The sequence below is a fragment of the Leptosomus discolor genome, chromosome 28 (assembly GCF_034619465.1).
Source record: "Leptosomus discolor isolate bLepDis1 chromosome 28, bLepDis1.hap2, whole genome shotgun sequence".
Lineage (NCBI taxonomy): Eukaryota > Metazoa > Chordata > Aves > Leptosomiformes > Leptosomidae > Leptosomus > Leptosomus discolor.
Window position 1 is genome coordinate 309,181 of NC_141418.1, and position 13,532 is coordinate 322,712.

At 55.4% G+C, this 13,532-nt stretch overlaps 1 protein-coding gene across 1 annotated transcript in view; it reads left to right on the forward strand.

Moving 5' to 3' along the window:
* Positions 1-13,532, forward strand: part of BRD4 (bromodomain containing 4) — a 67,113-nt gene that overhangs the window by 27,150 nt on the left and 26,431 nt on the right. Inside the window, exons 4-9 of the mRNA XM_086478868.1 lie at positions 107-425; positions 3,501-3,638; positions 5,459-5,594; positions 7,748-8,031; positions 8,584-8,943; positions 11,089-11,217. Coding sequence (XP_086334994.1) covers positions 107-425; positions 3,501-3,638; positions 5,459-5,594; positions 7,748-8,031; positions 8,584-8,943; positions 11,089-11,217 — 1,366 coding nt within the window. The remainder of the gene's footprint in view (positions 1-106; positions 426-3,500; positions 3,639-5,458; positions 5,595-7,747; positions 8,032-8,583; positions 8,944-11,088; positions 11,218-13,532) is intronic.

The following is a 13,532-nucleotide window of genomic DNA, read 5'->3' on the forward strand; positions in this document are numbered from 1 at the left end:
TGCCCGAGCTAGTCTGGCAGAGGGCGGCCGGTTTATTTTTAAGCAGCGCCTTGTCCCGAAAGCTGGTGTTGGAGTTGACCTCCTCTCCCCTCTCCTTGTCTTGCAGGGTGTCCGGTGAGGAATGCAATGGGATCAATAGCATGTCGGCGGAGAGCGGCCCTGGAACGAGACTGAGAAATTTGCCGGTCATGGGGGATGGACTAGAGACCACCCAAATGTCTACGACGCAGTCCCAGGCTCAACCCCAACAAGGCAGCGCTGTAGGCGTTAATCCCCCTCCGCCGGAGACCTCCAACCCCAACAAACCCAAGCGACAGACCAACCAGCTGCAGTATCTGCTCAAGGTGGTGCTGAAGACACTATGGAAGCACCAGTTTGCGTGGCCTTTCCAGCAGCCCGTGGATGCCGTCAAGCTGAACCTCCCTGTAAGTAGAGGTCGGGAGACCAGGCGATGGTTCTCGGCGGAAGGAGCGAGAAGTTTGGGGCTGGCGCCTGCGTCCGCCCTTCTCCTGAAATCGTGGAATCGGTCTTTAGTGGTTCGGCTCGGTGGTCTGGCGGTTGGGCTCGATGGTCTGATGGTTGGGCTCGATGATTTAACGGTTGGGCTCGATGATTTGACGGTTGGGCTCGATGATTTAACGGTTGGGCTCGATGGTCTGACGGTTGGGCTCGATGATTTAACGGTTGGGCTCGATGGTCTGACGGTTGGGCTCGATGATTTAACGGTTGGGCTCGATGGTCTGACGGTTGGGCTCGATGGTCTGACGGTTGGGCTCGATGATTTGACGGTTGGGCTCGATGATTTAACGGTTGGGCTCGATGGTCTGACGGTTGGGCTCGATGATTTAACGGTTGGGCTCGATGGTCTGACGGTTGGGCTCGATGATTTAACGGTTGGGCTCGATGGTCTGACGGTTGGGCTCGATGATTTAACGGTTGGGCTCGATGGTCTGACGGTTGGGCTCGATGATTTAACGGTTGGGCTCGATGGTCTGACAGTTGGGCTCCATGATCTAATGGTTGGGCTCCATGATCTAACGGTTGGGCTTGATGATCTGACAGTTAGACTTGATGTGACAGTTGGACTTGATGATGTAACGGTTGGGCTTGATATCTTAAGAGTCTTTTCCAACCTAAGTGATTCTGTGATCGTTCAGAAGATACACACACGAGGAGGAACCTCCAGCGGTTCAGCCCCTGCTTTGCCTTTTACCACCCTCCCGTTCCACCGGGACGCGGAGAAGGAAGTAGGGATAACAGGTCAGGTGTCAGGGAGGGCGAGTCTGCGTCCTCTGTCCCCCAGCCGAGCACCAGAAATTATTAAGCACCAATTACTAAACACCAGAAATTATTAAGCACCAGAAATTAAGGACCAAAAATTGCTAAGCACCAAAAATTAAGCCCCAAAACTTAGCAAGCACCGAAAGTGAAGCACCAGAAATTATTAAGCACCACAAATTATTAAGCGCCAAAACTTAGGAAGCACCAAAAATCAAGCGCCAAAACTTAGGAGGCACCAAAAATTAAGCGCCAAAACTTAGGAGGCACCAAAAATTAAGCGCCAAAACTTAGGAGGCACCAAAAATTAAGCTCCAAAACTTAGGAGGCACCAAAAATTAAGCTCCAAAACTTAGGAGGCACCAAAAAGTAAGCGCCAAAACTTAGGAGGCACCAAAAATTAAGCGCCAAAACTTAGGAGGCACCAAAAAGTAAGCGCCAAAACTTAGGAGGCACCAGAAATAATTAATCACCAGTTACGAAGCACCAGAACTTACCAGGCGCTAAACGTCGCTCAGCGCCAGCAGTCCTTAACAATCAGGGCGATGAAGCGAACCAGCCCTCGGCTCGCCTCCGCCTTGCCGCTGCTCGCACCCCAGCCTGCGTTTCGGTGCCCCCCTCGCCTGCTCCCCCCGCTTCCTCGGCGCCTTTGTTGGAGGCGAAAACACTCGGAGCCTTTCCCGGAGCATCCGAGGGCGGCGGCGCTTCCCGCGCCGTCGGGAGCACCCGGGTCGTTCCGTCCGTTGGCAGTCAATGGAGGGGTTCGGGTGCCCCCCGGTCAGCTGGCAGGTGACACCCAGCTGGGGGGGGGGTTGAGGGCAGGAGGGCGCTGCGGAGGGGTCTGGCCAGGCGGGATCCACGGGCCGAGGTCACCAAGGCCAAGCGCCGGGTCCTGCCCTCGGGTCCCCCCGGCCCCACGCAGCGCCGCAGGCCGGGCAGGGAACGCTGCCCGGGGGAAAGGCCCCGGGGGGGCTGGTCGACGGCCGCCGAACGGGAGCCGGCAGCGTGCCCAGGTGGCCACGAAGGCCGACAGCCTCCTGGCCTGTGTCAGCCACAGCGTGGCCAGCAGGAGCCGGGGGGGGTGACCGTGCCCCTGTGCTCGGTGCGGGTGAGGCCGCCCCTCGAATGTGGGTGCGGTTTGGGGCGCCTCGCTGCAAGGAGGACACTGAGGTGCTGGAGCGGGTCCAGAGAAGGGCAGCGGAGCTGGTGAGGGGTCTGGAGAGGAGGAGGCTGAGGGAGCTGGGGTGGTTGGTCTGGAGAGGAGGAGGCTGAGGGACCTGGGGTGGTTTAGTCTGGAGAGGAGGAGGCTGAGGGAGCTGGGGTGGTTGGTCTGGAGAGGAGGAGGCTGAGGGAGCTGGGGTGGTTGGTCTGGAGAGGAGGAGGCTGAGGGGAGACCTCATCGTGCTCCGCAGCTGCCTGAGCGGAGGTTGGAGCGAGGTGGGGGTCGGTCTCTGCTCTCAGGTGACAGGATGGGAGGGAATGGCCGCAAGGGGAGGTTTAGGTTGGATGTTGGGGAAAATTTCTTCCCCCAAAGGGTTGCCCAGCCCTGGCACAGGCCGCCCAGGGAAGGGGTGGACTCCCCATCCCCAGAGGGGTCCAGAAGACGTGTAGACGTGGTGCTGAGGGACCTGGTTCAGTGTGGGGCTGGGTTCATGGTTGGACGACACCTTGAAGATGCAGTAGCTCAGAACATCCCGTTTATTACCCAGGCATTAGGCTATTTCATTTCTTCCCGGCAGGAGCGAGCTCCCTGCTGCACGTGGGGAGCGCCGGATCTAGAGCCACGGCGCTTCCAGCCCTTTCTTTTCTCTTAAACGTTATATTTAAAAATAGAAACAGCTGCTTTTCTGTTAATCCAGATGCATTTCAAGGCCTGTCCTAAATCTGATTTCCCCGCTTCTCATGTCGCTGTGTCAAACCTGTCACCTCCTGCGAAGGGTCATTCGTTTCCCACCACGTTTTTAGGAATCCCTCGGCACCGTTACCAACCAAAACCCCAGAACTGGGGAGATTTGGGGCTTAAATTACTCTTCTAGCTAAGGTTTGTCCTGGTGTTTGGTTAAAAATCCCGACTGAGAGGCTGATGGGGACAAAGCGCAGTATCTCTGGGCTTGGAAGGTCTCACTCAGGTGGGTCTGGGAATGAGATGGAGGAACCCTGGTCCTGGAACTTGGGGGATGATTTCATTCCCACCCTGACCTCTCCCTCTTTGCCCTCCACAGGATTATTATAAGATAATTAAAACTCCGATGGATATGGGAACAATAAAGAAACGCTTGGAGAATAACTACTACTGGAACGCTCAAGAATGTATCCAGGATTTTAACACGATGTTTACAAACTGCTACATCTACAATAAGGTATGAAAAGTTCCCGAATCTGCCTTTTTCCAAGGGAAATCTTCCGTGGCCTCGTTGGAAATGCAGGCGACGCTTGCTGGAACGGTCCGACAAGCTGCGGAGCTCAGCTTCGTTAGGAAAACGAACGGGATGAAACCGATGGGAGCTCGGGTGGGGTTGGCTGAGCAGCCTTCCCTCCCGGTGGGGTTATCGGCAGATGTCTCCAGTCTAGGCTAGGTTCTGCTCGCTCTTTTTTTTCTTAAAAGGAAATTTTGAAGATTTTCTTAGGGTCTGACTTGAGCAGAGCCACGGACGTTGCCGAATGAATGCTTGAGCAGTAGAGCTGGGCTTCGTCTTGTCTCTGGCTTTGTTAAGAAGCCGATTTAAGGCTGGTTTGAAACTCTGATAGGGAAGAAAACCCAGGGATAGACGGAGCAACGTTGAGTGTGTCGTGCCGGACCCTGACCTCGTTGTAGAAGATTCCTCTCCAGAGAGCGAGAAACATCCTGAAAAGTTTTATGGACAGTTGTGCAACTGTCTGGCTTGCAGGAAGAAACATCTGGAGGGAGGAGGAGCGTCCCGGGGCATTTCCACACACAGCGGTGGGGGGGCAGGGGGCCTGTGTCGGCCAAAACCCGGCGGCGGTGGAGCTCGGGTTGTCGGCGAAGGTTCTCGGAGGTGGTACCAGGCCGTGCTGAGCGCAAGGCTCTCGCTGGTTGTCTTTGCCCTTCTCACAGACGGAGGGTTTCCTGCCGTCCTCGAGGTCGGCGAGGCGTGGGCAGAGCCTCAGCCCGCCCTCCAGCCGCTTCCTCGCCTGACCCCTCCGCCTTTCCCACCGGTGTTTTGGTTCCCGTTCGGTTTCTGCCCTCACTGGCCTTTTCTCTCTGTCCCCGCTGCTTCACCCTCACGTGCTTTGACCTTTTTTTTGTTCCTCCTCCTCTCGGAAGCGTTGCACAAGCCCTTTCTAGTTGGGTCCAAATCAGTTTGGGTCCTTCCAAACCATCTTGGCCGTTGCGCTTTCTGGTTTGAGCCGGCACGATGCAACTCGAGCGCGGGTGGGCTCTTAGCTTCAGGGTGCTCGCGTACGCCTTGAAGTCTTCTCCCGCCGCAGGGTCTTCCCCCTGCCAGCTTTCTCCCTCATCTCTCCTGTCCTCCCTGATCTTCACTGGTCTCCTCCTCGCTGGTCTCCTCCAGGCTGGGGGGCAGACAAGCATCTGAGCTGAAGAAACGTCTCCGTGGAGCTCGCGGAGCCTGCGGGCCGTCAGCCGGGCGGGTTGGTGGGCGCCGTCCGATGGGCAGGCGCGGTTTTAGCCATCCTCGTGCCGATGGCGGAGCCGGAGCTGCCTCCTCGTGGTGTCACCGTGCCGTGACCGCGGCGGCCGTTGGTTTATCACCTTCCCATCAGCCCGGACTCCGGTTCTGTTGCTGCCTGCTCTTCCCTCTCCGACAGATTTTATTACTGTCCACAAAACAGCTTTAAACCTTCGTTATCTCTTGCCTCTTCCCACGCTGGGTGGAAGATCTCACCCTCTCTAGGTGGCACCTCGTGGGGGTTTCTCCTCCAATACGTCTCCTCGGTGATGTCCCTGCCCCTCACCTGGTTTTACCTTTAAAATCAAAGAGCTCGAGGGCCGGGGTTTGTCGCGTACTCGGGGCTCGGGACAGCATCCCGCGCGCCGTTCCGCTGCACCGCCGAGGGAACAGCCGCGCTGAGGAGGGTGAAGATACAAACTCCTCGCTCTGGAAGCGTTTCCAGAAATTTTCTACATATATTTATATAAAAGCATCTATTTCCATATGTGCCTCGCCTAATTTATTGTTGTTTTTTTTTTCCCCTCCAGCCAGGGGATGACATAGTCTTAATGGCAGAAGCTCTAGAAAAGCTTTTCCTGCAGAAAATCTCCGAAATGACCCAGGAGGAAACGGAAATCGTTATAGCCCAGACGAAAGGAAGAGGACGCGCGAGGAAGGAAGCAGGTAGGACGCTCGCTCGTGCGCCGGGAAGCCGCGCTCGACTTCACGCGGCGGCGTCTGGACCGCAGGCCCCGCACCCCTGGGGCTTTTCCTGCGTAATTGGGGTGTTAATTAAACCCAGCCGTCCTTCCATGGGACGGCCGCGGTCGTCGGTGTTCTCAGCGCCTCGCTTTGTGGCGTGGAGTGTCTGAAACGGGGCGGGAAGGAGAGCGGCTGCCTCGTGCTCTTGCCCTGACCTGCGCGAGACTCTCCCTGGTGAAAGGCAGGGGTAGGTCAGGCCTCGGGAGTCCCTCGTTCGTGGCTTCTGGGCATCGTTTTTGGGGGAGGAGGAGTGCTGGGGGGCAGACCGCGGTGCGTACAGCACAGCTACGGCACGTGGTGCCGGTGAAACGTGGTCATTCCTGGCTTTTCCACGGAGAGAGCGACAGTAAAAGTGTTTGATTGCTGCTGCCGGCGAGCCGAGATGGTGAAATCTCCCTCGAGGGTCAAGTACAGCTGCTAAGTCGACACCAGCTCTGTTGTGTCAGAGCTCTTCGAGTTTCCCAGCTGCTTTTCTCGGCCTCCCGGTGCCGTGAAAAAGCTGCGTTGCGTCAGAAAAGCGTCGGTGACGCCAGAGGGAGCCGCTGGCAACGTGACGGCTACAGACCGACGGGGGAACCCGGGTGCCGAGAGGGTCTGAAAATGCGTCCCAGCGTCGCAGCCCACCGCTGTCCTCCGTGGAACTCCCTCATGTTACGGTTTCCACACCTCATTTATTAATTCTGCGATGATTGGGGATAGATAATGATGCCGGGCGAGGTACCGTCCGTCGAAAGGGCGCGTCGCCCCAAGCGAGGCGGAACGCCGCTCCCCGCAGATGAATTTGCTTTGTGCAGACCTGACCAAAATCCCCTTTTTTTTTTTTTTCTTGTGGCCAGACCGATTAATTTGCCGTGCCTTGCTCTTTTCTGGGGCTGAGATACTACCCTGCGCGCTTCAGGCGCTGCATAAAGTTGAGATATGGCGGTTTGAACCCAGTTTAAGGTTAGAAACGGGTAAAAAGGGTTCTGTGTTTGTGCTCTTGATCCCTTAAACTTTTTTATTTATACCTCGAGGAATCCGTTAGCTCATTTTTGGGGATACCAACCCTTTGGCAGTGCCATCGGAGGGTGGAGAGCATCCCAGCCGTAGCTTGATCTCAGCAGCACCTCATCAGGCGCTTTCGAGATCCCCTTCTTAGATTTAAAACTCTCTCGTCTGGATCTTGTCTCATTCTCACTCTTTTAACCCAAATGCTGTGTGATACCGAGGAAAACGTCCCGTGCAGGAGCGTCCCCGAGCTTGTGTCACCAAGAAAAAGAGGCTCCGGCCCTATTTATGGCCTGCGAGCCTTCCGGAGAGCTGGGACTCCTCGCGTCCCTTCTCCTCTCGGCCTCGGACTGGTGGTACTGGGATCCCAACGGGTGGGATTGAGGTTTACTGGAAAATCAGCAGGAGATGTCCAGGGAGCTCGAGGGCCGCCCCTCGGAGGGTTTGGGGAGCAGTTGTTGGGGTAACAGAGAAGACGTCGGACTCGGGTAGTTGCTGGCGAACGTCCTCGGTTGCTGTTGGAAGGGAAAACCCTTTCTGTGCTGCCATCACCCGGACAGCGAGGGCAAAGTCAGAGCAGGAATATTTACCAAATCCCCTGAGTCTTCCCTCATTTGTTCTTGTGCAATGGGTTTGCGTGGCAAGGTTTTGGTAACGGGGGGGGTTACAGGGGTGGCTTCTGTGAGAAGCCGCTGGAAGTGTCCCCCGTGTCCGGTACAGCCAGTGCCAGCGGCTCCGAGAGGGACCCGCCGCTGGCCGAGGCCGAGCCCATCGGCGACGGGGGTTGTGCCTCTGTGAGAAGGTGTTCAAGGGAGGGAAACCAGGTCTTTTCTGGAGAGGTTTTGGTATGGTCGGGTCCTGGGTTTCGTCACCGTTTCGCCTAGCGAGCCGTGGAAATGATCCTCAGGAAGGAAAACGTGGCGAGTGTTTGTGCCCGACTGGTTGCTCAAGAAGGGGAACTGCCAGGTACTAATTACCTAACAAGGAGCGCGCCGTGAGCGGCATTGTTACGAAACATTAATTGCCTTTCCCGTTAAAACAACTGGGTTTGAAGGGAGAAACAACTTTTCTTTCTTTCCTCTTGGCAGTGACCTCCAAACCAGGATCATCCACGGTACCGAACGCCACCCAAGCCTCGTCCCCGGCGCCGCCGCAGCCGCCGCAGCAAAACCTCCAGTCGGTGCAGACGACTCATTCCTTTCCTTCCGTCACCCCCGACCTCATCGTCCAGACCCCGGTCATGACGATGGTGCCTCCGCAACCTCCCGCCCCGCCTCCGCCCGCTCCCCAGGCCCCCGCGCCGCCGGCCCCGGCTCCCCAGCCCATCCAGCCTCACCCGCCCGTTATCCCAACACCCGCCCAGCCCGTGAAGGTGAGTGATCCCTGAATTATCTCAGCGTGGCGGCGTGGTTGTCTTCGCGGCGTCTCTACGCCGCGGTTGGTCAAGTGGTCGCCCATTGCTTTGCTGCCGGAGTCTGATTTTAAGGTGAACGGCTGCAGTTTGGGCCAAAAATTCATAGTTTGAGAACACTTCTTGCTCTCCGTTGAGTAGGAAAGAGCAGTGACGCTCTCTGAGACGGGTTGACATGATGAATTCCACCCAGGATTGTGTGGAGACCCCGTTCATCCTCTTTGAAACTTTCCTTCCCTGAGCTTTATGTGACTCGGGAAGAAAATCTTCACTCGTGCCCTTGACCTTCGCTGGTACGACAGAGATAAACCGTCGGATTTTCTGTAGAGCTCGGTACAGACCGACAGTATCTGCGTATTTTTGGAAGGGCTTCCAGCGTCCTTCTCGTAGCGTTGCCGTGAGGCGTGGGTCGCCAGCGATGGCGAACCTGAGTCAGCGCTACAAGAAGGGCGGCTCGGTCGAAGCCGCGAGCGCGATGCCGAAGGTAACGTTGCTGCGTTTGCTCGGTTACAGACAAAAAAAGGGGTGAAGAGGAAAGCAGACACCACGACGCCCACGACCATCGACCCAATTCATGAATCGTCATCGCTGCCCGCCGAACCCAAGTCCGCCAAGCTGGGTCCCCGCCGGGAAAGCAGCCGCCCGGTGAAGCCTCCAAAGAAGGACGTTCCAGACTCTCAACAACACATGGTAGAAAAGAGTAGCAAAATATCCGAGCAGTTAAAATACTGCAGCGGGATCATCAAAGAGATGTTCGCCAAGAAACACGCTGCCTACGCCTGGCCCTTCTACAAACCTGTGGATGTGGAAGCGCTGGGACTGCACGATTATTGCGATATCATTAAACATCCCATGGATCTGAGCACAATCAAAGTAAGCTCAGCTTTACAGGAGGGGGGAGGTCGGGGTCTGAGCAGAGAAAAAAAAAAAAAAAGAGATGATTTTCTCCCCGCGCGTGCGCCCCGGGGGCCGTCGGGCGTCTGCCAGATGGCGTCGGGCCGTGGGCTTCGGGGACGTTCGGTCTCTCTTCTCCTCTTGCTGTTACCGTGACATTTGGGAACAAACAAACAAGCCGCATCCTTCCCGAAGGGCTCTTGGGAAACGCTTTTTATAGAAAATTTCCATTACGGTCTGAAGCTGCTCTTTTATTTTTTTTTAGCCCAGGAGATGGCCCCAGAGAGCATCAATTCCCAGAATAAGGAGATTTGATTTAAAAAGACCCGTTTTCCATCCTTTTTCAAATAAAGGCCCGTCTTCCCGAAGTTGTCTGTCTAAACCGACCCTCTGTTACACACAGGCAGTTCCCTCTGGTTTAACCCGGCTTCGTTTTAAAAGAGCAGCAGCAAATTCGTCCGCGCTTCCCCGTGAAACCTTAATTTACTGGAGCTGTTTAATTGTGAAAAGCGACTGGGAAGTCATCCGCGTTTCCCCTGGAAGTGTTAATTCACGAGTTAGAAGCCTTAACTTTTTCGCTAGGAAACCTCAGCTCCTTATTTAGAAGACCTTCGGGGTTATCAAGCGTTAATTCATGATTTCGAAGCCTTAAAGCCTTCGTTCGTTATTTACAAGTCTTCAGCTTTTTAGCAACGGGACGAGCTCGCGCGCGAGCGGTTGGCGCTCGGCTCTGACCCCTCCTTCGCCCGCTTTGGCCCTGCGTTTTAAAACCAGAGGCGTCCGTTTTCCCTTCCCCGGCCCGCGCCGTGCCGAGGTTACACGCCAGGGCCGAAGCCAACGAGCGTCACGGCTCTTCCTTCGTCGTGGCGGCTCGGACACGTAGGGTCTCGGTGGGCCAAACCTCGGGGACGCCAAATTCACGTCTTGGCTTTCTCCCGCCGGGCTGGCCGGCGATGAGCGTTAGGTCTTGCACGTCCGTCGCTGCCTGTACGTCTCGCTGCCCAACTGTCTGGCGGGGCCGCGCGTCTGAGGTCACCCTTGGCAGCCGTTGCCGGGACAGCTGTTGAGCCTTCTCCCTCTTCCAGTTGTCCAACTCAACGCTGCTTTCCCAGGGAGGGAGAAAGGAAGCGTGAAGCTTCTCTTGGCTGGGCTGGCGTTGCCACAGCTGGATGCGGCGTTCGGGGGGGGGGAGATGAGGGGGCATCCCGAGGCTGTCTCCAACCACACCAGTCCTCCCAGCTCCATGTAGGCTTGGGACGGGAGCGGGCAGCTGTAGAGCAGGTCTGTGCCTTCCTAGGGTGGAGGTCCAAGCTCTAGAGACACCAGCTTGGTTCCTGGAGGAAGGGTGGATGGTTAAAAGCAGACGAGATGGTTGAATCCCGTCCCCTGCATCAACAACATCATCTCTTCCATCCTGGTGTCCTCTCTTCCTCCACCACCGTTAAGACAACTCTTGAGATCTTCCTTCCAGGGGAAGGATCTGAGCAAAGCTCACCGTGTTCTTGAGCTGACGCGTGATCTTGGGCGCGTGTGGAGGGTTAGCCCTTCTTGGTTGAGGGCAGGCAGAACCGGGGGTCGTACTCCTGGCCTTCAACACAGCATCCCCACCTGGTTCTTCATCCAAACCGCCCTTGCTGCTGTCAGCCACGCAGACGGCGAGAAGGTGGCTTGGAGAGCACGTAGTCCTCTTTCGAATGTCGTTGGGGATGCTTGTAGGTAGCTCTGGGTTTATATAAACCATCCACAATCCTTTGTTTAACCAAAATTAGTTGTTCTTTGGACCAAAATCAGTCATTCTTCAGACCAAAGTGAGTCACTCTTTTGACCAAAACTGTTCTTTTGACCAAAATCAGTTGTTCTTTTGACCAGAAGTGTTCTGTTGATCAAAGTTGGTCATTCTTTGGACCGAAATTAGTCATTCTTTGGACCGAAATCAGTCATTCTTTGGGCCAAAATCAGTCATTCTTTGCACCGAAATGAGTCGCTCCAACGTAGGGAGAAAACGGGTGGGTGAAACCCGTGGGCGCCACGGGGCTGCACTAACGCAACCGATCGACTTTGGTGTGTTTGCGCTGTTAATAGCGGAGAGTTTTGTTGCTTTCCCCCTCCCCGTCTCCTTTCCAGTCTAAACTGGAGAACCGGGAATACCGAGATGCTCAGGAATTCGCGGCGGACGTACGATTGATGTTCTCCAACTGCTACAAGTACAACCCCGCCGATCACGAGGTGGTGGCCATGGCGCGGAAGCTGCAGGTAAGGACGCGCGGTGTCGCGGTTGTCGGTGAATGCCGACGTCTCTTGACTGATTTTCCTGGCGCGAGGGGCCGCGGAGTCGTGAAATAACGTTTAAAAAAGCCAGCGTGGGGGGTGATGGTTAAAAAAATGGTACTTTTTGCTGTGGAAGTGATGCAAGGCGTGGGCTGACTCAGCCCAATCCGCTTCTTTAAACTCTGTATTTTGTTTAACCCCCTTCTTTTGTGTCCTCTTACCTCTGTGGTAAAGGAGTAGGAAGGAAAAGCCCGGCTCCAAAATGTCCCTTTTCTCCCCAAAACACCTAGAAAGGAATTAAGCGACAGCACCTGCTTCCTTGTGCCTTTTTAGTCGCCTCTTCCGTTGCTCATTTGGTGAAGTTTTCCGCCCGTTCCCGAAGGGTTTGTGATCAGTGAAGTAGCTGCTGAAGGAGCCCCCCGTCTCGAGCGAAGCGCCTTGGCTGAAGGCACGCGCTCAAAACTCATCTCGATCCCATCATTCCTCGGAAATTCGGAGCTGCGGCCTGGGGTCGCCTGGCCGAGGTTCTAGGGGGGGGACACGAGCCCCTTTGGGTGCCGAAGGAGCTCGCCGCAGCCGCGGAGAGACGCCGCGAGGGGCCGGGGAGCTCCTGCGTCTCGTCACCGTCTCGTCTCGTGCTTGAGACCGACCGAGCGTCCGGGAGCCGCCGTGAAATCCCCCCGGAATCCGCTGGATCCCGCTCCCCAGCGGTGAGACCAGGGGTGGCTCCTCTCCGTTTGCTTTCCCCGATTTCAGAAATCAGATGTCGAAAAAAGGAGGTTTCTGGAGGCTGCTGAGGTTTGGAAACCAAGCTGAGGATTCACGTTTGGGCTTGAGTTCCCATGAACGAATCGCGCCACGTCTTGCTCCGTAAAGAGCCCCGGTCGCTCCTGCTGCGGTGTCGCTCCGTCCTGGCAGCACCGACTGCTGAAATAACCCGTTTTTCTGCTTTTGTTACCATTTCAGCGTCGGAAGATGATGATTTCTTGAATTCTCAGGGTTAACACCAGCTCGTGGAAGAAATTGATGGTTAATGGTTGTCCGAGCGGTGTCAAACCGTATCAGGAAGAATCCCTGATTAATAAGTCATTAATTAGCTCGTTGTCAACTCACAGGGTTTTCTCTTTTAGCCATTCCTGGGTGGATTCCTGGGGGTCCTTTGGATAACCCGGGAGCTTCCGAATCGATGGATTGCTTTTTAACTTCACACAAGGGAACTTTCAGTTAGCTTTCCTCTTAATGAGAAGGCTAGATAGGTAGGAAAAAATCCTAGGAAGGTTTGATTTGTGACCCTGGAGAACTTGGAAATGGAGTATAGACGCTGGTGTGGCATTGCCTGCTGGTGGTAATCAAGGACCAGACTTTCTGGTTCGTGGAAAACAATAATTAGGTTGTAAACAACCATTAAGCGCAGTGAATCAGCGACAAATGCGTGTGTGCGCCTCCGTCGCTGGAGGAGCTTGGGAATCTCTCCTTTTCCTCCAGCATTTTTCTGCTCTTTCCCCTGAAATTTGAGCCTGGACGTGTAAATGAAGTCAAACAGCATTTCTGCCAGCAGGTGGAAGCACCAAAACAACATCTACAGCACTTGGAAAAGCCTTTGTGGCTGGAAAAAGGCCCTGAAGAAAGGCAGGAGGAGGCTGAGGATGGAGAAATGTGGTCAAGCAGCGCTCGCGGTTGAGAAAGAGGGCGGAAAAATAATGTGTGTGGAGGCAGGCGACAGCTCAACGGGTCCTTCAAATCACGAGGAGGAGCCTGAGCTAGAAGAGCTGGAAGCCTTCAGGAAGGAGAACGTCACTGCCGCGCTCAAGCGATGAGATTTGATGTCACGGGGCGTTGGACGTGCTGAAGGATTTTGGAGGAGTTGGTTATATGAATGTGAACGTGGTTAATATTTCAACCTGTTGGGTTTTAGAAATTCGGGGGGGTGGGGGGGTTGAGTTCACAGCCGCGCACGCAGGACGTGGACAATGTAAAAAACAAACATTAACCGTAGACGGAAAGTCCAGCCTTGGGGCAGGAGGAGCCATTAGCTTCTGTTGTTTATGACTTGGCGTGAGGTGGACACCTCGTGCCGCCTTTGGGTGTCCTTCCCGCCATCACTTGAGTCATCCTCGGGGAGCTGCTGGTTGCCTCGTGGGCTCCAAAAGGAGCCCGGGGCGAGTCGCTAAGCTCAGAAGCGCGTGCTTGACTTCTGAACGCCTGAAAGCAGGTGAATTGAGCCCGTTTTCAGGTCTCGCCTTGTCGGAGATGCAAAAAACGGCGGTTTTGTCTGCAAGCGCTTCGCCCTTCGCAAGGTG